General features: G+C 39.8%; 1 protein-coding gene across 1 annotated transcript; it reads right to left on the reverse strand.

Annotated features, from left to right (window-relative positions):
* Positions 1-179: 179 nt before the first annotated feature.
* Positions 180-17447, reverse strand: LOC144516350 (endothelin-3). Its single transcript, XM_078247575.1, has 4 exons — positions 17202-17447; positions 16570-16798; positions 7132-7284; positions 180-2562 (listed from the first exon to the last, which is right to left on the reverse strand). The coding sequence occupies exons 1-4, from the start codon at positions 17269-17271 to the stop codon at positions 2478-2480; spliced, it is 537 nt and encodes a 178-aa protein (XP_078103701.1). The 5' UTR covers positions 17272-17447; the 3' UTR covers positions 180-2477.
* Between the last annotated feature and the right edge of the window lie 7264 nt (positions 17448-24711).

Consider the following 24711-nt stretch of genomic DNA (forward strand, 5'->3'; position numbering starts at 1 on the left):
GCCTAAACCTACCTAGATGCGCATGCGCGAGTGGTGCGCGATGATCGACTGACAACGAGATTAAGCAGCTGAACAAGAATACGGCCGTGTTCCGATTGTTCTCATCTCAGCTCCGCCGAGACAAAACAGACATGCCCTTTCAAAAATCTTTCATTTATTGTCAGAAATATCATGTTTTCAAAAGCATCACTTTCATCAAATTTTATGTGACATATTTCCAGTAGGCAACTGAATGCAAGCAGGCACATCCGGACACAAACGAGCAGGCTTATGTGCCGGAGAGCCCCGGCCCAATTCACTGCACATGAGGTACACATAGGCACAGGAAACTCAAAAACCAAACTAACTGTCACACGGTCCAAAATATATTACAAATCAAAAGTCCAAAGGCTAATGGCCATAGAGCAGGACCGTGACAGTGCTGCAGAATCGCCCAATATGAACATAGTTAGGGTCAGAGCAACTTGAATTAAAATGATAGACTTTTTAGAGATGGTGCTGGTCACACCAAACCTAGTCTCGCATTGCCAGACCTTCCTTCACAGCGCTGCAGAGGAAGGTCTGGCTAGTCCACACAGCATTCCGGGATGGGAGAAAAACGTGCTCTGGTTTATTGGCATTTCTTTAAACCAATCACAATCGTCTTGGGTGGCGCTAAGTGTCGGACGAAGCAACGGTGCCTCTGCAAAATAGCCTCGGGAAGGAATTTGTTTTGTGTACAGTCAAAAGTTGTTTTAGTTGTGCTACAGAAAACTCAGATTGGACAGATAGTCTAGCTAGCTGTCTGGATTTACCCTGCAGAGATCTGAGGAGCAGTTAACCATAGTCCTCATGAATCCACCTGAGTTTAAAATTACAACACAAAGACGGAAGGTGACGGGACATCCGAAAACGGACATCCGAAAAGAATGACATCCGGCAGAATTTCCGGCGGAATGAGAGCAATCCCGGAGGTGGAACATTGTGCATATAGACTACGCCAAACCTACACTGTTATTGTCACATGCAAAGCTATAAATGGGCTTATGCTTATGGGCTTGAGCTGCTATGATCTACAACAAGCTGCTGGATGATGATTTCAAGCCCTTTGCATATGTGGCCTCTCTACAGTTCATATGTATACTATACTGTGGTAATGTTAACTTGGCAGGGAGGCACCAACATATACAAAGTATGCATATAGTATAGTTTCAATAGATAATAATTTGATCCTTGCGTGGAGACAAAAGTCCATAAGCAGATAATATGAACAGATCATTGGTGTTATTCAGCATTTCTACATATTAAAATGACTGAAGTGCAGGATAACATTATGTAGAAGGTGTGCCTGACAGCACTGTGCAATGCAATAGCATGATGTGCGTCAGTCAGCAGAAATGTCGACTACAGCTAGTCTAGTGTCTCCTGATATGAACTCAGAATGGATGTAAAAGGAGCCTCTGATCAAACTAACCAAACATGATTGGTCAGAGTCTGGCCTAAAATTCTTCACCATTCTTTCAGGCACATTTAAAAAAAAATAAGCCAGATGTGCATCAGAATATTTCAAACATTTAGTAAGGAATCAATGTCTTCCTTTTGTCAGACTGAAACTGATTCAGTAGGCTGAGATGCTTGACTTACAAACTACTAGTTCTTAACATCTTTCCTGTGCAGATGGTCAGTTGATTGGGGAATTGCCTCAGGGCTCAACCATAAGACTAAACACAGGATAAATAATGTGTAGAATTAATTTACTGCATGGCCCACTGCAATTGTTACTTAAATGGGTTATTTACCACAGAGGACTGTTGATTAGCCTGAATACATGTATAATTCTATATACAACATCTTACTTTACACCTTTAATATACATATAGGTATTGTATGGAAATATGATTTATAGCCTATATATACTGAAACACATTTCATATTCACAAGACTTACACAGCTTGACAAAAGTTGCTTTACCTCCAAAAATCTCACAGAAAAGTATAATATATATAATAATATATATAATATATGTATGTAATAATGTATAATAACAACAATAATAACAATTACTGCTGAAACTAACTGCATTTATAAGGGAACAACCTAATAAAACAATCAGTGACTGTGATACTGCTGAGTTACTGGCTGTGTTGAATGATGTCCATGTGGAGTGGTACCGTTCTTGTGTATTTACCAGAATGGGATGAGATGGTGGTGTTGGATGGCAGAAGCTCTTGAAGTGGCCTCCACATCAAGCGGCATGGGCATGTGTGTGCTCTACCAAAGTCTGTCATTTTCGAAACAAGTGGGCCATGTAAACCATCCTCAGTCGTGACAGGATAATGAAAAACTGTCGACACCTGCCAGACAGACACAGGCAGAGAGTGCTGGTGTCCCTCGCTTTCAGCAGCTCTGCACGTTATTCATCCAGCACTCTGATCACAAGGCACCAAATAACGTACAGTATGTCCACCTTTCAGGTCATTAGCATGTCACTTATATGTTCATTTCATAACAGGCCCACTGCGCAGAGAAGCTGTCCTCTTGTCTGTTTTACGAGCTGCTCGGGGTGGTAGCCTCCTCTGCCTGCTGGGAAAAACACACACACACACACACACACACACACACACACACACACACACACACACACACACACACACACACACACACACACACACACACACACACACACACACACACACACTCATCTGATCAGGTGCTGCTAATGTAGTCATAGTTCAGACACTATCATGAACTAAAGGTATTTTTATGCATGTATGTATGTATAGTTAGCTACTTAAGGCACCAATATACTTGCTTTTTAACAATGCGTACGCGTAGACAAGCGGCAGTGGCACAAATGGCATTGTTCACATACTTGCCTACGTATTTTGGGTGTACCTGGAGGATTAAACGTATAGAGAGGCAAAGTCCCTCCCCTCCCGGTGGACCTCATGGGACCTTAATTCAGAAAATATATACATGGTAGTGAACGGCGAGAGACAAATTATTTTTAGATCACGTTTGATTTGAGCCATGGTTTACAAATATGATGTACGTCAATTTAAAAGATTTTTTCAACAGAAGAAAGTCTCAGTTTGTCGTATGACCACTTAGTCGACTACATCTTTGCAATTTACGTCACCTCGCTGATGGCTCGGCTTGCTAAAACCGGGTGTGCTCGTGCACGCACGCTCTTTTTAACATGAACATGTGCCAGCCCAGGTCAGACATAGACACAGACAGATTAGACACAATTTTGCCAGCAGCACACGTAGGCCTACTGCTCACAACATAAAGGGGTATCTCAGTTTATATTCATGAATTTTCTTGGTATTTAGCCTACATATCTAAGAAATAATATTAAAAGACATTGAGTGAGTTTTGTGTGGGACCAACTTTATTTTTCAGAATTAAAGCATTCTTTTGGAAAATGCACCCACTGAACTTGTGAAAAACTTTGTGAAACGGTATTTTTCATTGCATGGCACTAAACGAATTATTTGGAACTGCTGCCACAGGCTTGAACTAAAGTTATGGTAACACTTTAAGGTAAGGGTACATGAATTATGAATTCATGCATGAATTAATTTATGATTTGTGCATTACTTCATTCCTTCATATCTTATGAATCATCAGGAATTGACATGAGTTCATGGCCTCTCATTCATGACCTCATGCATGAACAACACATCCACTAAAGCATTAGGTAAGGTGGGTACATCATTATGCAAAAGTTGTGTTCAAATCAGAATTTGTGTACGTCGCCAAATTCATTTCCTTGTTTCTGATATAAAGACGAGACGTGTGTGACTCGAACATCTCACATTTCCCAACAAAACGTACAGCGAAAGACCGATGCTAAACATTTCAGACCGTCCTGCCAACCTGTATACATTTTAACATTAATGTAGGCTACGCTGTAACGTTTTTTCACTCTAAAGTCGCTGAAGCTGCTGCTGTTTCAATCCTGTCGGCTCTGTGCAGCGGGGCGGGGCTGCTGCTCAGTTCCCCCCGCGACTGACACACGCACACACACACACACACACACACACACACACACACACACACACACACACACACAAAACCACACACGGTGGATGCAGGAAAAACCGGAGATGAGACGACACGATGACCTAAATTGAGGACAGCTCCCGGAAAATCAGGCATTTTCGACAATCTCAAAAAAAGACAGCGAAATCCTGGAGGGACTGGTTAAAACGAGACAGATAAGAAGAGGCATTGCAACAATGTTTACAAATATACATTGTAACGCTGGCTGCACAGATTATGCAGACGCAGACCGCTACGATTGACTGACACACACACACACACACACACACACACACACACACACACACACACACACACACACACACACACACACACACACACACACACACATTCACATTGTTAAAATCATACGCTGGACGCTTTATTAGTCTTTCTACATGGGTTTAGTTAATGATCGGGCTATAATAAGACCACGTCGGCTATGCAATCGCTGACAACCGGGACAATTTCATAGTGGTTGGTGTAAACCGGGACATTTTAGCATCCCAACAGGCTTTTGTCGGGACTCGGGACACGCAACTCAAAATCGGGACTGTCCCGGTCAAACCGGGACGTCTGGTCACCCTACACAACACATGTCACGTTATCTTACCTGATGTGTTTTACCCCGTGAAGTGTTATCAGCAGATAAGCAAAAGAGCAAGCAAGATCCTCAGCTCGTGCTACACGAACGCGTAGTTAAAAGCAAGTATATCAGCGCCTTTAGGCCACATTTAAATCTTTATACATTTCATATTTAGTTAAACTAGTGGTTAGGGTTAGGGTTTGACCGGTGGTGGAGAAAGTACTGAATCTCAGTACTTAGTAAGTAATTAAAAGTACAAATAACCAGAGACATATTTACTTTAGTAAAAAAAGTACCACAATGGCAACCCTACTTAAGTAAAAGTAAAAAGTGCCTGATTAAAAAGTAAAAGTACTTGCATAACGATTTATTCTCTTAATGTCTATATTCTAATAATAAAAAAAAAACAGTAGGCCTATGGGCTGTGGCATTTTAATTAAGTTAGTTTTAGGTTAATTTAATTGTGCTTACCATCTGTGGCCCAGTTTACATTCTGACTTACAACTCTGGTTATCAATCAGGGTGATCTGCATGAAGCTCGACTTTGCATTTTTTTTCCCACCGGAGAGTGAATGCTGCACACATTTATCTAGCGAGAACACACGGGCTTGGACAACAAATACGTGGCTTCACAGCTGAGGAGGAACCGGGAGTATTTTTAAGATAAATATACGGGTTGTATATTAACCTTATGTGAACGGATGCTTCACATATGACCGAGCAGAGTATCGGGAGCAGCAGCAGTAACGGAAGCAGCGGTAGTAGGGGAGACCAGGGACAGTTGTAACACTTTTTGCAATTTTTAGCAATACCTCAAAAACCATTTACACTGGAATAACCAATTTGTTATATTATAAACTTCAATCTGTCAACTGCTGAAACAATGTATTTAAGTGGTTTTATGAAATATGTACAGGTTGCAAAATTGATTTTAATACAGTCTCGCCACTGTTACAACCGTCCCAGTGTACAGGGACGGTAGTAACATGTCTAAAATATACATAATGAATCATTTACTCAAAATGGAAAATATTATTCATGTCATGTTATTATGACTATTCATTTCATGTGTTTAAGTAATGATTACCTTTTTTCCATACTACATGACAAAAAAAAAGGTGAAGCCGTCAAATTATAATGCAAGAAAATGATTTAATGGGTAGAACACCAAAAAAAAAGTTTAAACATGAACTCTAACATTCTCAACATCAGAGAGAGAGGGGGTGGGGGCTGCCTGCATCAGGTAGTCTCTTAAGAGGAGCTCCTGCTCTAGTGAGAAAACCCTTTTTGGAGTCCAGTATCCAACTCTAGGAAGTGTCTTTGATCCCTGGCTTCTCTTCTTGTGGAACCGGTGCAGGGTCACATGGCAAATGCCATACGATTTGGCCACTCCCCTGACTGACTTTCCCTGTCTGATTTCATTTTTTTTTCATTTCATTCTTTCTGATATTTGGCATGCTGTAAGCAATCACGTTTCCACTGACTATCTTTATATAAAAAAGATAATTACCTTAAAATGTGATTTGATGACATTTTACATTTAATTTGCAATGCACAGTGCACATTTTACTTTTAATTTGCACATTAAAGTTTTTAGTTTAGATTAGTTTTTAAGATATAAATGAAACTTGGTTGGTGAGACCCAGTATCACCAGCCATGTTTTAATCTCATGTGAGCTAGCTTAAATGCTAGTGTGACACCATTTCTATTTTTAGCTTACAAAACAGTGATTATAATAATACTTCTATGAATTCACACCATCCAAAAAAGTACATCACAAAGAAAAGTATTTTTTTTTTACCTCAAAAACAACCATTTGTTGATAACGCCGTCAGGAAGTTTCAAATGTGGCTCCCTCTTTGGGAGAATGGAGGGAAACTAACTGAGCATTAGCACAGTGAGTGTCATCATCTAGGTTGTTTCTGATTGGAGGAATTTGTGGTGTTACAACCGTCCCCTGTTACAACTGTCACTGGTCTCCCCTACCGGGAGCGGTACGCGCCTGGCCAATAAATGCTATTCAGGAGCCGCTGCTAAAGGTTTACCTGCGGACTGCAAACGTGCGACGGTCAGGAAGACGTTTTGGCAAGGGGAAAAACTGATCAGGAAATGTAACGAAAAATGTAACGGAACGTTGTAGAAATGTAGTGGAGTAGAAAGTATAGATAATTGCTGCAAAATGTAACGAAGTAAAAGTCAAAAGTATGCACTATTGATTCTACTTAAGTAAAGTACAGATACGTGAAAAATTTACTTAAGTACAGAAACAAAGTATTTTTACTTTGTTACATTCAACCACTGGGTTTGACATGTGAAAGTTATAGGATAGGTTTAGATTTGTTCAAGTCTGTCTTCAGTCTGAAAGTTTTGAGAGGCTATGGTATGAAAAGTGTAATGCTTTGGGTCGAGGACATGTTCACTGTTGGTATCTTCTTTGAGAAGGACATTCTTGTATTAATTATGACAAGTACTTATGGAAATGTCCACTGAACATTAGTACAGACACAGTTAGAGTTACCTGTCCATGCAGAAGCCACTGCAGTCGGAGTCAGCGTGCTGTGCACACACACAGCGCTGGGCCGCCGCCCCACTCCTCTCCTGCTCAGTCCCAGCCGAGCGCCTCCTGCGCAGGGAACCCTGGTAACTGGACATACCATACGGTACAGTGTGCCTAAAAAAAACCAAAAAAAACCCACATTTACAGAGTACTGAGGGACCAGACAGATAGGAAGCCCTGTACATGAGACTGACATTACACTTCAGGCAGAGAGGCTTTGAATGTTCAGGTTTCACACCGCGTCACACAAAAACAGATTCAACTTCTACAGTGATTTTAGAGGCTGTGTTCTACTAGACTGCATTATACTGGGATGTGTTTCTAATATTTTGTCCTCCACCATTTTGACAATATGGGGAGAGAATATAGGAAACACCTTTCAGAATAATGCAGTCCAGTACAACACCACCACAGACTGCAAGCTCCAAAATGACCTGATTTAACCACTCTTAAATTAGTCTCTACGACAATTTAGCATCAGCTTTGCAATGGTATGGTTTATTACAGAACTGTTGTTGTATGGTATACATTGTAAAGGTGTAACTAGTGAACAGGTAAGTCGGTGTATTTTGAATGTATTACATTAGTAGGTTTAAAGTCATCAGATCAAAGGGAAAGTTCTATATGGTTCAAGGGTTTAAAAAGATTTGAACTCAGCCAGTAAAGTTTGAGAAGTCAAGTCAGGCTGTCTCTTTTACAGTCACACTGTGATTTAGACAAATAAAGAAAAAGTAAAGAATGAGCAGTTTGTATCTGAGTGTTCCTTTGGTCCACTATTGCTGAGAAACACGAAAGCTTCAGTGAATAGTAGACACGGCTGTGCTAAGGATCTCAGGAAAATGCTTAGAATATGTCCACCATCGCAACTAAAGAAAAGTCTGATGACATAAAATGTACAGTAGCATTAAAAATACATTTTATTGCATATTGAGAGGCAGCATCATTATCACTGGAGATAGTTTCCCCTCGCTCCGATCATCTCATTGCTCAGCCTGAATTGCCTCACATCACCTTTCCTCACACTTGTACACCTTTACTGATTTTAGGCTAAGTTATTAACTGTCAATGGTAAAATGCACTTCAGTTGGTTTTAGTTCATTTTTTTTTTTTATGGAAATCACAGGAGCATCAGTGAACCAGATAGCAGTTTGTAGCCAAATGCTAATTTGCAACACCTGTCCACAGGAGGCTTTTAAACTCTCATATCCCCAGAACAGAAATGTGAAGGGTTCAGCATACATGTGGTGGGCTCATCACACTGACCCTGCCCTCGAGTCTTCTGATCTCTTCTCCACATGGTTGTAAATCGTCATGAAGAACAAGCTAGCCAAAATAGAAAAAAATTACCGAACTTCACAGTGAGCAAAAAAAAAACAAAGTAGCCACCTGTTGCCTTCGATGTGCACCACTGGTTCTCTTAAAGCTATAGTGCTAGTTTCTGTCTCCCCCATGAGGAATTCTAAGTAATGACGACCCCCCCACGCCTCCTCCGCGCAGATGCTAGTAGCCAAGGAGGACACGGATGATTAAAAAAACACGATGGACTCTTCAGAAGAGGTTATTATCTTCACTCGAGTTTCTGCGCGGGAAAGTCACCGGACGACACAATCTGAACATAGCCATACTGAGAAATACAGTTTCACTGAGAAATACAGAGTGAGTTGTGTGGAGCTGATAGTCTTAATTAGCTTTGTAGAAACTCATTTAGCAATGGCTTGAATGTAACGTTTAATAATATCAAAAAGTTACGCACTAAAGCTTTAAACAACGTAGGTACATAAGTCTTGATGGTGTTGGAGGATCTTCAGGCTGACCCTGAACACCACGTTAAACTCACCTCCTTCCAATATGACAAACAGACCTAGCCGGGCGCTGACCCTTCTTTCTGATCTTTGTTCCTTTGATCCTCTGTCAAGTTAGGGCTGCCTAACATTATCTTGTCTCGTGTGCTTGGGGAACAAACTAATACAATATACTCTTCATTCAGTTTGTATTTTCTTTTGAGGAGATGAAAGGATTTTGAGGCCGGTTCAAAAAGGATCTGGCATTGTTTAGCCCGTATCTATTTAAACATAGGCTCGCATTGCCAGACTGTGTCAGCGCTGGAGTGTTATCTGTCTACACCACTTATGTATTCTGAAATAGGGGTAAAAATGCTCGGGCTTATTTGTATTTAGAGCCAGACCGATATATCGGCGGGCTGATATTACCATGTTATGAGTGTTGGTGTTGCATAGTTTGTCCACAAGAGGGCACTCTACAACATCCCTGTTGGCAACACTGTTTGATTTTTTTTTTTTGTTATTGTGTTTTTGTTCAAAGGACTTTAAGTTTCATATCTTAAGTTTGTATTTTTATACATTTTATTTATCAAAACTTTAATATATTTTGATGTTCCCCTATTCTGTTGTGACAATAAAACAAACAAGTTTATTTTTAAACTGCATTATCAAATTATTTTAGTGAGGACTCATAAATAACTACAAATAATTAATGTTAGGGAAATCTGTTCATGTTTTTTACGCGTTTCTGGATATTTCTTTTTAAATATATATCGTCCGATATATCGGAATATCGGATTTTCACCAAATATTTGTATCCAAATCGGCCTTAAAAATCCTTTATCGGTCGGGCTGTATTTGTATTTCTTTAAACCAATCACAACTGTCCTAGGCGGCGCTAAGCCCTGGATGCAGCGACCATGTACTTGTAAAATAGATAGCGGCGAAAGCTGAAGGGAACGTATAAAGCCTGTCATGCCCCAGATGTCAGGCTTTATCGAGCCGGACTACTTCTTCCTGCTAAACTCCCATTGGACAACATTTTGCACACTGATACAGAGTTTTCTGACCTTGGTCGTGGTTTGTACTCATTAGAGATGTTCCGATACCGATACCATATAATGAAGCCCTAAAGAAAATCTACGTTAAAGTAGTTTATTTATGTTCTTTTTCCTTTATAACTGACTGTCAAACTGGAGAATAAAAGAAAGTTCTGTGGCGTTCATTGTTTGTTCATGTTTCACAAAGAGTTTAACCTGAGCCAGACCGACAACAAAGATAGAAATCATATCACATCCATACAGGGATAGTAGTATACAGTTGTTAAAACATAATAAAATATATGACAGACTGGTATCGGATCGGTACTCGGTATCGGCCGATAATGCAAGTTCAGGTATCGGAATCGCTATCGGGAAGCAAAAAATGGTATTATCAAAGTGTTACAAAACTGTTTGTGTATCTACAGAAACAACTCATCTTGCACAGTCAGTATCATTTTTCTAACTTCCACTGAACAGTAAATGGGTTCAGGTTGACTATTTAAAAGACTACTATCAATGCCAAAGTCGTTCCAATGAATTTATTACTGAAAATGAGCAAGACATTTTCTGACCATTTATATGTCTGGAGTGCAAACCTGAAACCACTGTACTGTGATTTATTTAGGGGAGCTGCACCAAGAATTTCACAAAATTTCCCTCAGGAACAATAAAGTATCTATCTATCTATCTGAGTTTTCTTCTACTAACAACAGCATCAATCAGGTTTGTGATCGGCAGCTGCTGGTATAAGCCACACGTCTGAAGGCACGTCTTATGTTTGACCTTAGCTTGCACAGTTTTCCTGATTTGTCATTGTGCCGTTTTTCTTCTAGCAGTGAAAGGTAAAGATCCAACCGACATTAGTAACAAAATCTAAATCTGAGAACTGAAACGTTTTCCCATCCTGTTCGATGGAAGCGATGGAAAATTAAACATGATTTCTTTTTTTCTAAGAAAACTTCAATAGTGATAGGAGTAACGTCAAAGGTCAACTTACTGTAGCAGCTGCAGGTACTTTGGAAGCTGTCCCCTAAGATGCATAAAACCTCAGATAATTAATTTTAGTCTTACTGAATATTCACCTTCTCACAAACAGGCTCCCACGTGAACCACCAATCACTCGCTACAGCTGTTCCATTAGATCCAGGGTCAACTTTAAAATATTGGTTGCAGACAATCGTCAATGATAACCTTAATCCTAAGGATTGCTTATTGAGGCCATATGGCTCAAATAAATATGGAAAAATGGAATTATAGCTCAGAGGAAAGCTGAGAACTCAGAAAGGTGAACAGGAACAGATGCAGTACATTATACTGCACTATCCTCTGTCCACTATGCTAACAAGTACAGTTTCAACTATTAAAAAAACTGAAGTGGAAAAATGTACAAATTTCTATGCTACGTCTAAGCAGGAGCTATCTTCTGTGAGACATTAGCAAGCAATATTTTTGCACAGCGAGCAGCAGGACAGCTGGATTCATTCCACATGGTATAACCATGGGTACCTCAGGAAGATAAATCTAGAAGGCTGTGCACAGGCAATTCTAGCTTCATCTGCAATGTGTTCCCTTATACGGTAGGTCTTTGAACTCATCGAGTCGGTCGGTCAGCGAGGGTGGCTGTGGGTCAGATTGTTCTAGAAGGCACGGACCTCTCCAGTCAGCTCTGCAAAATCCATGCTGAATTGTCTATTTTACAAATATTAGTTTAGCTTTATGGGGTTGACGTTGGATGGTGATGGCATCTGGCTATGAGTCGCTCATCAGGACCAGGAAATCGACTGAGCAGTCTCCTGCTGACTCTGCTAAAGATCAGAGTGAACACAGAGGAGAAGGTGGAGATGGCTATCAGCTACGACCTATGGCTATGATCTGACTACATGGACAAGCAAGTCCATCTCTGCATCCATCTCCATCTCTACATCAGAGGGGCACAGAGGCAAGCGTGGAGGAATTAAACACCGACTGCCACTTCTCTGCTGGGAGTCCTGCTGGCTTGGGAGTCCTGCTGGCTAGACAGTATTTGACGGCCACATGCTGCTTCATGATCAATGATCAATCATGCACAAGTTGAAGGTGCTGATGGGATTACATTTCACTGGAATTTATACCTTGTACGAGTTCATGTGATAAATAAATAAGATTGAATGACTGACTCTGACTGACTGATTGACTGATTGATTGATTGACTGACTGATTGACTGACTGACTCTCTGACTGACAGATTGACTGACTGATTGACTGACTGACTGATTGACTGACTGATTGACTGACTGACTGATTGACTGATTGACTGACTGACTGACTGACTGGCAGAAAACAATAGCTGCACAGCTCTCTGTAGGCTGAAAACTGGCCACAACTCCATCATACGCTTTGTAGACACTGCTTTTAATAAATGAAGAAGTATGTTCCACAGCAAAACATAAATTCACTAATTTAGTAAATTGTGATTTAGCCCAACAAATATGTCTATGCAGCTTGGCCTATCACATCTTCCCCTCTGCCTATTCTGTCTTCACCTCTCTCACAGGATGCTTTAGCAGAGCTGCCAAGCACCCCGTGTATCACAGTTATGGATATGCATGTCTACTCTAAAAATATTGGGAGGTGTTGTGTATTTGTTTAATTAATTGAAAGATGTATGTCATTATTTATGTTTTGCAGATGAAGGAAGATACAAGATGTCAGTGGATGAAGTCACGGTTAACATCATCGGCTATCCACTAGTTGCTGTGAGCCATATGTTCAGCCTATATCATGTGCTGAATATAAAGTATCCAAAGGGAGCAGCCCTGACTCTAGAGTTCATCCAGAGGTAAGTTTTGGTCATATTTTTTGTCCGTTTTATAGTATTATTTATTTTGCAATGTCAAGTGACATGTTTGTTTGCCACAGGTGCCTGCTAGGGATAAACCCAGAACGGGGCACGAAAGCAGAAAAGCGGGGGAAACGGTACAACATCCCCCCCAAAACTGCTTTGATTCCTTTCGGACCTTAATGACTTCAAGAATCCATGGAAGATTTAAAGGTCATTACACACACCATTGTTACTCACACCTGTGTTAATTACTGCTGGGTGGTATGACAAAAAATTAGTTTCACAGTATTTTTTAAGATTCTGGTATTTTCTTTCTTTTGCTTGGCCTTTTATACAGGTTTATAATGGCTTATTCTACTCTCAGGAGTACATAGAATATATAAAAAAAAAAACATTTCAATGTCATCAGCTTTACTAAAAGCTTTAGGGTTTGCTTGGTTCCACAACATTATACAATAATGTTATATGAAGGAGAATGCATGAAACTGTTACAGAATCTAAACTATTTTATTGTGAAAACTGCAAACTAAATACACATACCAACAACTTTAATATTGCTTCATTTTCAAAACAAAATAGTTTTAGCGTAGCTCCGCTGTCAGCTTGATCTTTGTTTGAATAATGTTAGTAGTTTGGCAAAGACATTTTAAATCCAATGTTTTAATCATTGCTCTGAACCGTCCTTCTCGACGGTCTGTAGCGCGACCGTAGGTGGATTGTTATTGCTTTCATAATGTTACTCAGCCACATGCTTGAGGTGACAGGTCTTAACGTTTGCACGTCCAAGTAGCATTAGTGCGACTGAGTAACGTTAACGCGACCGGCAACAACAGTGGCTAAATTATGTCAGATTTTTTAAAAACAAAACCCTTCAGAACAGCAGATGGCTCCTCTCTTGGTCACACGTTGTTCTGTTGTATCTCCGATCCAATTTACTTTCATTAGCTCCGCCAAACCGGAAGTCGGCCATTTTTAATTGTTCCTCTGAGAGCGTGAGTCACATTTTTTTTGTTGAAAAAATGCGCAAGTTATAGAGGACCGACTTCCTGTACGTGGCATCTTGGCAACTTCTGAATCAGAGGAAACTCGGCACAGCTGTTCCCCCGTGCTCCGCTGAGACTGTGTGCAACATTTGAAGTAAATCGCCCAGGCATCCCACCAGCACCCCCGACGTGCTGCAAGGGGCGAGGGCCCGTTCAACGCTGCTTGCAGCTTTAATTATTAATTTTCCAATTTGTATTAGAAAGAAACTATCCTTTTAACTCATTTCATTTCTGACAAACAATAAATAGTTAAAACTGTAGTGTTCATTTTATTATTACTATTACTGTATATTGCTATTACATTGGTAATAAGTAATTCAGTTTTTGTTTTACAGCAGAAGAAGCATCTCAAACGGAGAGAAAGGAGAGGGATGTGTGTCTGTTACAGCTATCTTTGCATCTACACCTGTGTACGTACTCTGAATACACACACTTTTGCTCTCTATTGCCCTCTACTGACATGGATTTATTGTACTGGAGCAACTAAAACTAGAGAAAGACATGTCACATGGTTTTAGTAGGTGATGTGAAATGCAGATTCAATTTCATTCTGGTTTATTTAACTATACTTGTGTTATATTGTAGAAAGTATTTTCATACTCTGCCTGAGATGTACTTAAAATGTAAACCGCTAAATTTTTAAATTCCAAATTGACTTACTCTCAACGTATAGCCTTTTTGTGAGAAATGACTGTTATGTTACAGCCTGACCGAAGTTATATCATTATCGCGACATTCAACAACGTCATCGCGCATTTTCCTCATATTGTGCAGCCTTATTGGAGACCCACACAAATGACCTGTGGCTCTTGGGGACTTACTATACTTAAAACCCTATCAACATCACTATCAGAACATGTGTGCAATCTAAGGCACTAACACCCAGTTTTCATCCAACAAAAGCAGTAGTTGTATTGGAATTTAAACCTGTGTAAGCACAATATCTGAAGAGTTGGAGTAAAGTTTACATTTTAAAGAAAAATACAGTCCTCCCACTAAAGGTCAGCCAGCATCTGAAACCAACTGGCCTATCGATAACATTAACAAGGTGCATGCTGATGAACACAGCATGTGTACTTCTGTTGTACATTGACTCAATGCAGAATGAAGAGTAGCCTAATGAAACGGACACTGAAACCTATAATGTGACAAATTGTGTTAATGTTGTTGAACTTAATATGGTTTCCCTTTGGGTAATGTTTTTGTCCTTATATTTTGTATTTTTAAGGAATTTTGAAAGTTAATAAAAAAAATGTTTTCATCACAGATTTGTTTAAAATGTTTTACCGAAATGTATTACCACTATAAGTACACCTTTAATTAACAGAAAAATTACATTTGTATTGCTGTATAAGTAATATTAACAAAAATTTACTGTAGTTAGAATTTTTTTAATTACAGGACAAAGTCCTGGTAATGAGCTGCCAGTACATTTGCTGTTATTTTACGGATTTATGTAAGATTCACAGAGAATGTTGTGGGTTTTTTTACTGTAGGTACACCGTCAAATAACAGAAAATGTTATGTTTTTTTACTGTAGGTACACCGTTAGCCCTTGTGTGGTGTTCATATTTTTGTTACACAGCCAATGTTCCCGGGTCTGGCAGACCCACCACATTATTAGGCTTTTAAATCAATACAGCCATAACAATTTATGTAAAAATACTTAATAGATGTTTACGTTAGCTCAATTACCAATGATATAAACATCATTTATGGTTCATATTTACCATTTACCCCTGTGAGATCACATTTATGACCATATGATCATTTTCGTTTTTGTGTGAGAAAATAAAGAAATTCAATTATAAAAAAGGTTAAAAAAAAATAGAAACAAGATTTTTGATCATTATTGGTGCTTATTTCTTAGAACTTAACAGGTGAAAGTGCTTGAAATGTAACAATTTTGTAACTTTGTGTGGGAACAGCAGGTGCAGAAAGACAACATAGTTTCATAGCACCTACATTTAAATACACTCGGGTCCAGTAGACCCGAATACCTCATATGTAATAGTTATGTGTAGGGGGGGTGTACCATGTGCAGTCATTAAAAATAAGTAATTTTTTATGTTCTTTACAGAAAATGAGCCAAGGCCAATGAGTTTGAGTTAGAATAAATAAAAAATAGCATAATTTTTCTTTTAGCAAACATTGAAAATGGGTCCCACAGACCCGAACACCACACAAGGGTAAATAACAGAAAATGTTGTTTTTTTTTTTACTGTAGGTACACTGTTAAATTACAAAAAAATGTTATGCTTTTTTTACCATTGACACGGTTATTTAACTGAAAAATTCCGTTTTTTAATTACGGGACAATGTCCGGGTAATGAGCTGCCAGTACTTTTTCATGTGAGCTTTTCTTGTTGTCTGTTTTATGCCAGAGATCTAAAACAAGTTCAGAGGGACAAACCTGTGACAAATTAAGTGCAATATTTGAGGTTTTAGGTTTTACATTTGCAGATTGTGAAGCTTATTTTAAAAATAAGCGAAGCTGAAGCTGAAGGTCTATGATTACAGGCTAGTATTATGAGTTGTGACTACAGTGGACAATGTGGAGATCATGACATGAAACCATAAGCTGCAGTAAACTTTAAAATGATAATATGATGTAAGTACATGATGGACAGCACAGACACACTGGAGATCCCTAAAGAAGCATGGGAATATTCCTGCAGCCATACTGAAGGCACACTGAGGATGACTCTTACTCTGCAGTGTTGATCCAGATGATGTCCAGGTGGCAGTAATACACACACTCCTTGTCCTTGTAAGTGTAACACGTGCATCTCTTTGAACGCCTCCTGGCCCCCGGCGGGTCACAGGCAGAGCAGGGCTCTGCTTCCCTGGCAGGCTGGTCCACACCGCCTGGCAGCAGCATGCTCAGATTAACAGCTTCCACCTCCTTCGTCTGGCTCACATCTATGCTTGATGAGAAACCTGCTGGATCACAGCAATATGAGTGTTTGACATCATCCTGTCATATATTTGGTCTGAAACAGCATTTCTAAATGTCTGCTATACCCTGAGAGGACATACAGTGTGTGTGTGTGTGTGTGTGTGTGTGTGTGTGTGTGTGTGTGTGTGTGTGTGTGTGTGTGTGTGTGTGTGTGTGTGTGTGTAGTCACTGGGTTCACTGGGATAACAGTTCAAATTATGGATGAATTCAAGTAATTTAAACAGTAAGGATACCAAACAGGTCACTGATGCTTGTATTCAGTGGCATCACTTTGGGCTGTCTTACCTTATATTACCTTGTCTTTACATTGTCTAATATACTTCCATAATTGTTACCTATACTGTTATGTGGTTTTATGATATTTTAAATAAAATGACTACTCACCGTTTGCCAAAGATGCTGTCACCACAATAAGAAACACAACTCCCACATCAACAGATGATACATTAGCCATCACACACGAAACATGGGAATGTTAAAAAATAAAGAAATTTAAAGAATAGGAGAAGAAAAGAAAAAAAAAAAACGCTGAAATCCTGCAAACACGATTAAAAGTCCAGTGCGTGTTCTGTGTGTTTCTCTGTGACATCAAAACTTCATATATCTGATCATTGACAGACTGCGTGTCCTTCCCTCAGACACTCTGATTTATTATGGGCTAACAGGTCAGCGACAAGTCACTTGCAATATCACACATGCTTCCTGCTGCAGTTTTCAAAATAAAAGCCAGTGCAAGGTTTAAGACACCTGGGAGGAGCTGTTTGCTGCTGTTGACCGCTGACTTCCGTTCCAGCGGACAATTAATGACATTTGTGGAGTGCTGTAAAACTACAATATAGCTTACAACATATGGAATTAGCTAAAACCACAGATGGTATCCCACACAGACACACCTTTAAGAAGAGTTGTATTTGCTACAGCCTCAGTGTTAAATAAGGCTGACCTCATAAAATGTTATCAATGAGTTTGATCATCCAAGCGCCCAGATACAGATGCTAACACAAAGGTCTCTGCAAATTGAGTTTAAAACTGTGGCTACTTTAGCTACTTAGTCACACGTTACAGACAAAACATAACACAAAACAATGTTTAGGGCAGGTAAACATTCATCTTTTACTTTCTCCATCCAAACAGATAATCAAACGAACCTTCCTATCACAAACTTAGGTTTCTAACCCCCTAAGATGAAAGACAATAACGGTATTTAATACCTTAATACAATGAAATACCATTAATACAAAGCAAAGTAAAATGCAAAATAACGAATGCAAAATGGTCTCTTCACGGTCACGGTTTAGGCTCTGTGCCTGATTTATCGCCTTTCCAAGAAATACCATTGTAATTCCTGAAAAAGACAAATCCTATTTAATTTAGTTATTCATATGACAATAGTGGTTCAGTATTTAGACTTTTTTTTTTTTTTAAATATAGTTTATGTGTATTCATGAAATTAGCTTTACACTGTTGCATTTCCACTAAGGCGTATTTCTTTTTTGTGCTTTTATTTTGAAAGCAAAGTTATTGCTGTTGTAATTTGCAAATGGTTTGTCAATGCGGAGCACCACCTCCTGGAGGCAGGGCTTCAATGATGCCAGAGGGCTGAAGTCAGCAGCACATCTTCAGGGATGCAGTCTATCACAGTGGTTTCCAAGCCATGGTTCAGGGACCTGCAGGGGGCCTTAGTGGGAGTTGCAGGGGTTGGTTCCACAACCAAATGACAAACAGTCACGTATTTTAAGGATAAGAACAGGGATGTAAGTAGAAACGTACCACAGCGACCTGCAGTCAATGTGAACACGTTTACAAAGAAGCGCCATGTGTTTGTCCTTCCAATTTTTTGGCTGTAGATGATGTCATTTACTTTTAGCTATTTCTGCTATTTATTCATTGCTTCATAAAATTCTTCTTACATAACTGCAACATGTAGTGTGTATGTGTTACTGTTGACTTAATCAATATTAAATTGGTTGAACTGTTCTACAATCGTCCCACGTACCCCCTGGCAACTGCAGAAGTACCCCATGGCATGGGGTACAAGTACCCCTGGTTGGGAATCTCTGTCCTAACACTGTCTTTACCTCTCTGCCATCTCCTCTGGATCACTTCAGAAAGTCCAGGCGCCAGGATGGTGTTCATCAAGATATAGTTAGCATTTTACACAACCTCAACTTCATGTTGTTACTTTTTCAATCAATGTGTGTGTGTGTGTGTGTGTGTGTGTGTGTGTGTGTGTGTGTGGATTAAACAAACATGATACAACATGTTACTGTAATTATGGGCTTATGAAGTATCGGTAGGCGCATTCGGTTTCCCCCTGCTTCCAGTCCTTTGCTAAGCTAAGCTAAGCTAATTGACTTTTGACACCAGCTCTGTACTTAGTGCACAGATATGGGAATGTTGTCAGTCTTTTCATCTCATGCTCAGAAAAAAGCAAATTAGCCAATTTCCCACATAACTGTTTCTTTGGGTTGACAGAAATTAGGTTGTATTTTATTTATTTATTTATTTTTTTCACTGAAGGTCTAATGAGGTACCCCAGGAGGCTGATGGAAGTGACAGAATTGTAATTTCTGTGAAGTCATATTAAATAGGAACTAAGTTTGTTCTGCCTTGGATCGTGTGTGAATACAGTAGTCTGCTTGGTTGTTTTGGGATGAATGACAATTCATTTTCCACATTTTCACACCCTTTAACACCAGCACTGCAGAATCTGTAAAATCTTCAATCTTTGGGCAAGTGAACGTCAACATGAGTTTTTTTCAGAAGAAGCAGGAAAACCATTTCTCTTTTTTGGCACTTAGGGACTGTTCGTTATTTAATTAAGGTGCCACCGGAAGAGTTTTGTGGCCTCTAACCTAAAAAGACTTGACCCTCACCACCTACAGTCTGTTGCGATGCCTCTCCAAACTCACCATAAAATATTAAGACACGTTAAGAAAAAAGATCCGTATTTTGCCGTAATCCAATGACACGGGAAAAAAATAATCCACAGCGATTAGTAGATCCACAAATGGAGTCACGGTGTATCCAGCAAGGCCGATAAGAGCGTCACATTCACCAGCCAGCTCCGAACAGGTGAACGAGGCCTCTCCACTTCGCCGTTTAAACAAAGTGGAATAAATGTATAAAAGTCCAAATCTACACAAAACCCGCAATCAATTAGTAAGCTGACATCACATTTATATGCATGGCATTTAGGAAACCTTTATTGCAAGTTTGGCATGGCAAGATGTCCAGACTAGTGCAACAGTAACTTTCGTTTTTTGCGTCCTGCTGCTCCCATCGTCAGCCAGGTAATATTTTTTTTACTAAAGCAGTATATGAAATCAGATGTATTAGCTACCACCATTTAGTTGTTTTGTGTTATTTAAGATATTTATAAAATATCTGGTCGTAATTATTCCACTCATTTTTTAAACAATGCAATTACCTGTTTGAGCCACAAGGGGGGCAGTGCTCCTCCTGCCCCCCCAGCAAACTCTGCGTATGCGGTCAGACCCATCTGCTAGGGGGCCGAGACTGAGAGCTACATGGATAAATGTGCACCAAACAAGCCACTTTGAAATTGTGCTCTTTTCATGAATGAAAAAGTTGGGTAACCCCACCGCTCAGACTAAAAAATGTCCCCTCAACAAAAAATAAAAAGACATGACCTCCAGTGGTCCATGCCATAAATACCGAACGGTCCCTTAATAATAAACAATGTTTTTACTTTTTTTCCCACCGGGGATTAACTGTACCCTCAGTGCAAAAATGACATCAACTTATAACAGCTTTGAGTTTTGGACTTGGAGCCTGAATGTCAACTTAAGCGTCCAGCTTGTCAGCAAGTTTCCAGCTGGCCTTCCGTAAATGTCACTGTATGCAAGCAGATCAAGACCCAAACATCCAACAGTTTATTAATATCTAACTATAAATCAAATCGAAGGAATCTGTGTTCGTGTGTGTAGCTTCAAGCAGCAACACTCATTCCAACATTCCACAGTCAGTAATCTTTTAAGAGCTGCAATTTCACTAATGGAGGGTTTGTAGATCTTATCTTCAATTGTATTTATTTTATGTCAGTAAGGGTTTTACCCTGGAGCCCAGTGGCATGTTGACAGAGAGCCCTGCTACGTCCTGCTACGTCCTGCTATGCCCTGCTACGCCCTGCTACCGCCCTGCTACGTCCTGCTACGTCCTGCTACACCCTGTAACGCCCTGCAGTGCCCTGCTACACCATGAACTACTACAACTACTATTTCTAGTCATAGTTCCATTATCTTTATTGTGACTATTATTGCCACTGTTCATCACACCTCCAACCGGCACCGTCAGACACCACTTACCAAGAGCCTGGGTCCGTCCGAGGTTTCTCCCTAAAAGGAAGTTGTTCCTCGCCACTGTTGCAATAAATGCTTGCTCTTGGGGGAATTACTGGACTTGTTGGGTCTTTGTAAATGATAGAGTGTGGTCTAGACCTACTCTATCTGTAAAGTGTCTTGAGATAACTCTTGTTATTATTTGATACTATAAATAAAATTGAATTGAATTGAATTGAATGATGTCTGGAGTGCAGCACCGGCTGGGTGATGTCTTTCACAGGTTACCTTGAAAAGCATGGTGCATGAACTGCAATCAGAGCCCCATTCCACAAAGATCCACTGGGAAAAGGATGTTACTAAAACACTTGGTATGGGGTCCACCGAACCTTCCCAGCACGTGTCCATTGATTGACTCTATGAAGTCAGTAGTTGGCACCTGTGTGGTTTTGACCAAAGTGATCAATCCTTGATTGGACCAGACTATACAGTCAGACGACATTTACAGGTACATTACATAGAAAGACATATACTGTATTTAGAAATCATGTGTAGTCATACTAAGGCTCACACAGACAAACTTAGATTACTCAGTGTCAAGGTATTTATCACAAGATTGGTCTTGCTGAGGCATAAAAAAAAAACAGACAGACACAATGTCCTGAAATGTTTTGACCTGATGGCGGTTTACAGCTTTCAAGCTTTTGAAAATGAGTGACGTGGTGATCTGGGAATGAACAATTTACAACAATCCTACAATGAATTCTTCTTACAGTACTGCATGTGAAACACAGCTATACCCATATCTTAGTATACTGTAAAGTGTGTCAAAGTTTGGCTCCTGAAGAATACTTGCTGTGTGGAAAATAGGCTACATCTCCTTAATGCTGCACTAATGACAATCTTTATTTTAACTATGTGTAATGTGATAGGGGTTGCTCAAAGTGACAAACCCACACAGCGATTACCAACAACTTAAAGTCCAGATACCACTTCCTTTGTCATCACCATTCCACTAGCTTCTCTAACTCAAAGCCAATGACAAATTTAAATGTGTAGCTCGTAGTGGCACTAGAGGAAAAGTCAGCAGAATACATGGCCTGGGGACCATGGATATCTGTACCAATATACTTCGTACCAATTAGGTCTCTACTGTATTACTGTGTTGCAAAGTGACATGTAATCAATGAAAGAAAATCTGTATTACTGCTACTGAGTGTGACATTGTATGATTTACAATTCCCCTTTAACGTATCATCTGGTGTATCGCGTATTTTGATGGAAGTTAGAGGGGTCAAAGGTTATATAGTCTCGCTTTGCCAGACCTTCCTCCACCGCGGCGCTGCGGAGGAAGGTCTTGCTAATCCACACAGCATTCCAGGATGGGAGAAAAACGTGCTCTGGTTTATTGCTATTTCTTTAAACCAATGACAATTATCTCGGGCGGTGCTAAGCACCGGAAAAAAGCCGTGGAGCCAATGCAAAATAGCCTCGGGAGGGAACTTGTTGCTTGAGCCCCCCCTAAAAAGGGTCTAAAATCGCCCATGCGGCCCAAGGATTTTAAAGCACTTCTCAACTCAGAGGGCACTGAGCGACTAAAGAGTCACACAGAGAGAGCTTTTAAGGGGATAACTGTGTATAGTTATGTGACTTTCAAGCAAGCATGCACATATTTGACAGCGTGCAAGGTCTTGTCAGCTTCAAAACTGAGAATGAACTGGTTGAACTTTTCATTCTCTACCTTGTAAACAGCATTATAGTACTAAATGTAGTATCTGAAAAAAAAAAGGTATCTGTAGAGGCGCATCTATGTAACAAGACTAAGGGCGTTTTCACACTGACAGTGTGTGCCTTTAGTTCGGTTGAATCGAACTAGAGTCCGTTTGCCCCCGCTGGTGCGGTTCGTTTGGGCAGGTGAGAACGCGGCAATCGAACTCTGGTGCGCACTAAAAGCGGAGCAAACAAGCGTACCGAGACCTGCTTGATGAGGTGGTCTCGGTACGCTTTCAATCGAACTCTGGAGCAGTTCGTTTGTGGTGAGAACGTGATCCGTACTCGAACCGCACCAACTATATATACTCCGCATGTCTGAGCTAATGTCTCCTGTAGTCAGGTGTGTGTAGCAATCTGCGATGCAGCAGAGCAGCAAACTGTAGCAGCTTGCAGTGTTTCTATCACAGAAATAGACTGCAGTCAAGCTCGGCGCCCTTCACTCGTACCTCCGTGGTCAAACCAGCTGCCGCTAACATTGGAGAACAGTCTCGGTGACCAGAGCAGATGTAGTAACGTCTCTTGCGAAACAATGTCTGATAATTGTAATTAAATGAGCTGGTTTGACCACTAGACAAGAACACAGGACCTTCTTCCTGTATTTACTTTCTTGCTCCCTCCCCCAGACATATCCGACCAATAAGAGGGCTGGACGTTCTTGCCTGATTTGTAATGACGCATTTTGGTACGCTTGGATTTTTCCAGGTGTGAAACCAAACCGAACCAAACCGACCAAGGGCAAATTGCTCCAAGTTTACTAACTCACCAATTGATTCGGACCAAAGAAAACGAACTACAGGTGTGAAAACGCCCTAAGTCTACAGCCGCGCTAGTGTCTGTGTTAAGTGTTACCGCAGGACTTTAAGCTAAATGCTAACATCAACATGTTAGCATGCTCACGATGACAATACTAACATGCTGATGTTTAGCCTGTATCAGGTCTACCATGTTCATCTTAGTTTAGCATGTAAATAAATAAAACAGAAAGTACAGCTTAGGAGTATGGGAAAGTTATTAGTTTTGCAGGTATTTGATAATAAACCAAAGTATTGCACTAATTTAAATTTGAATGGAGATCAAATGTATTACAATGTATCCTCACTGTTTGGATTTGTGTTTTATGTATATGTTATCTAATGTGCCATTTTGGCAGGTCAGTTTGTTGTTAACACCCTGTTCAGTTTTCATATTAAGTTCAGTTATTATTTTGGTGAATGGGAAGGACTGTATAATTTTTTTTATTTTTTATTTTTTATTATATTTTTTATTTTATTTTGGATAAACAGTGTAAAGATATTTCAAACATACATCTCATTATTCATATTTCAGATCCTTCACACTAGGACACAACAGACAAGAAATGCCATAAACATAAACATAGATTAAAATAAAACAAACCAAATAAAGACACAAAACTACAAAACATACAAATCAAGCAACATAATAAATGCACTCAGATAACACTTTTGTCGTAATCCCTGACATTAATGTAAATATTTATAAAATCAAATTCTCTATGAGACTGCCACATCTTCAAAAAGTCGGAGGTTCTGTCTTTACTATTATAATAAATTCTGTCCAAAACAAAGTAGCTTGAGAGTTCATTCCACCAGTGGACTATTGCTGGGGGTTTGGAAGCCTTCCATTTTAAAGCTATGCATTTCCTAGCTGCCATCAAAGCAGGATCTATGTACATACTTTCATATTTATTCCACATGTCAGACATATTAGTTCCCAAAAGACATAAATGAGGTGAAAGGGGAACAGATACATTTAAACACTGCGATATCAACTTGGTAACAAATTTCCAAAATAACGAAAGC

Source organism: Sander vitreus, chromosome 4, assembly GCF_031162955.1.
Source record: "Sander vitreus isolate 19-12246 chromosome 4, sanVit1, whole genome shotgun sequence".
NCBI lineage: Eukaryota > Metazoa > Chordata > Actinopteri > Perciformes > Percidae > Sander > Sander vitreus.

Excerpts from the sequence above, each read along its gene's own strand:
- LOC144516350 (XM_078247575.1), bottom strand. The coding sequence starts at position 17,271 with ATGGCTAATGTATCATCTGTTGATGTGGGAGTTGTGTTTCTTATTGTG. Across the intron at positions 7,285-16,569 it reads ATCTGGATCAACACTGCAGA|GCACACTGTACCGTATGGTA; the intron begins GTAAGAGTCATC and ends GGTTTTTTTTAG. Across the intron at positions 2,563-7,131 it reads AGTGGCTTCTGCATGGACAG|CAGGCAGAGGAGGCTACCAC; the intron begins GTAACTCTAACT and ends TGTTTTTCCCAG.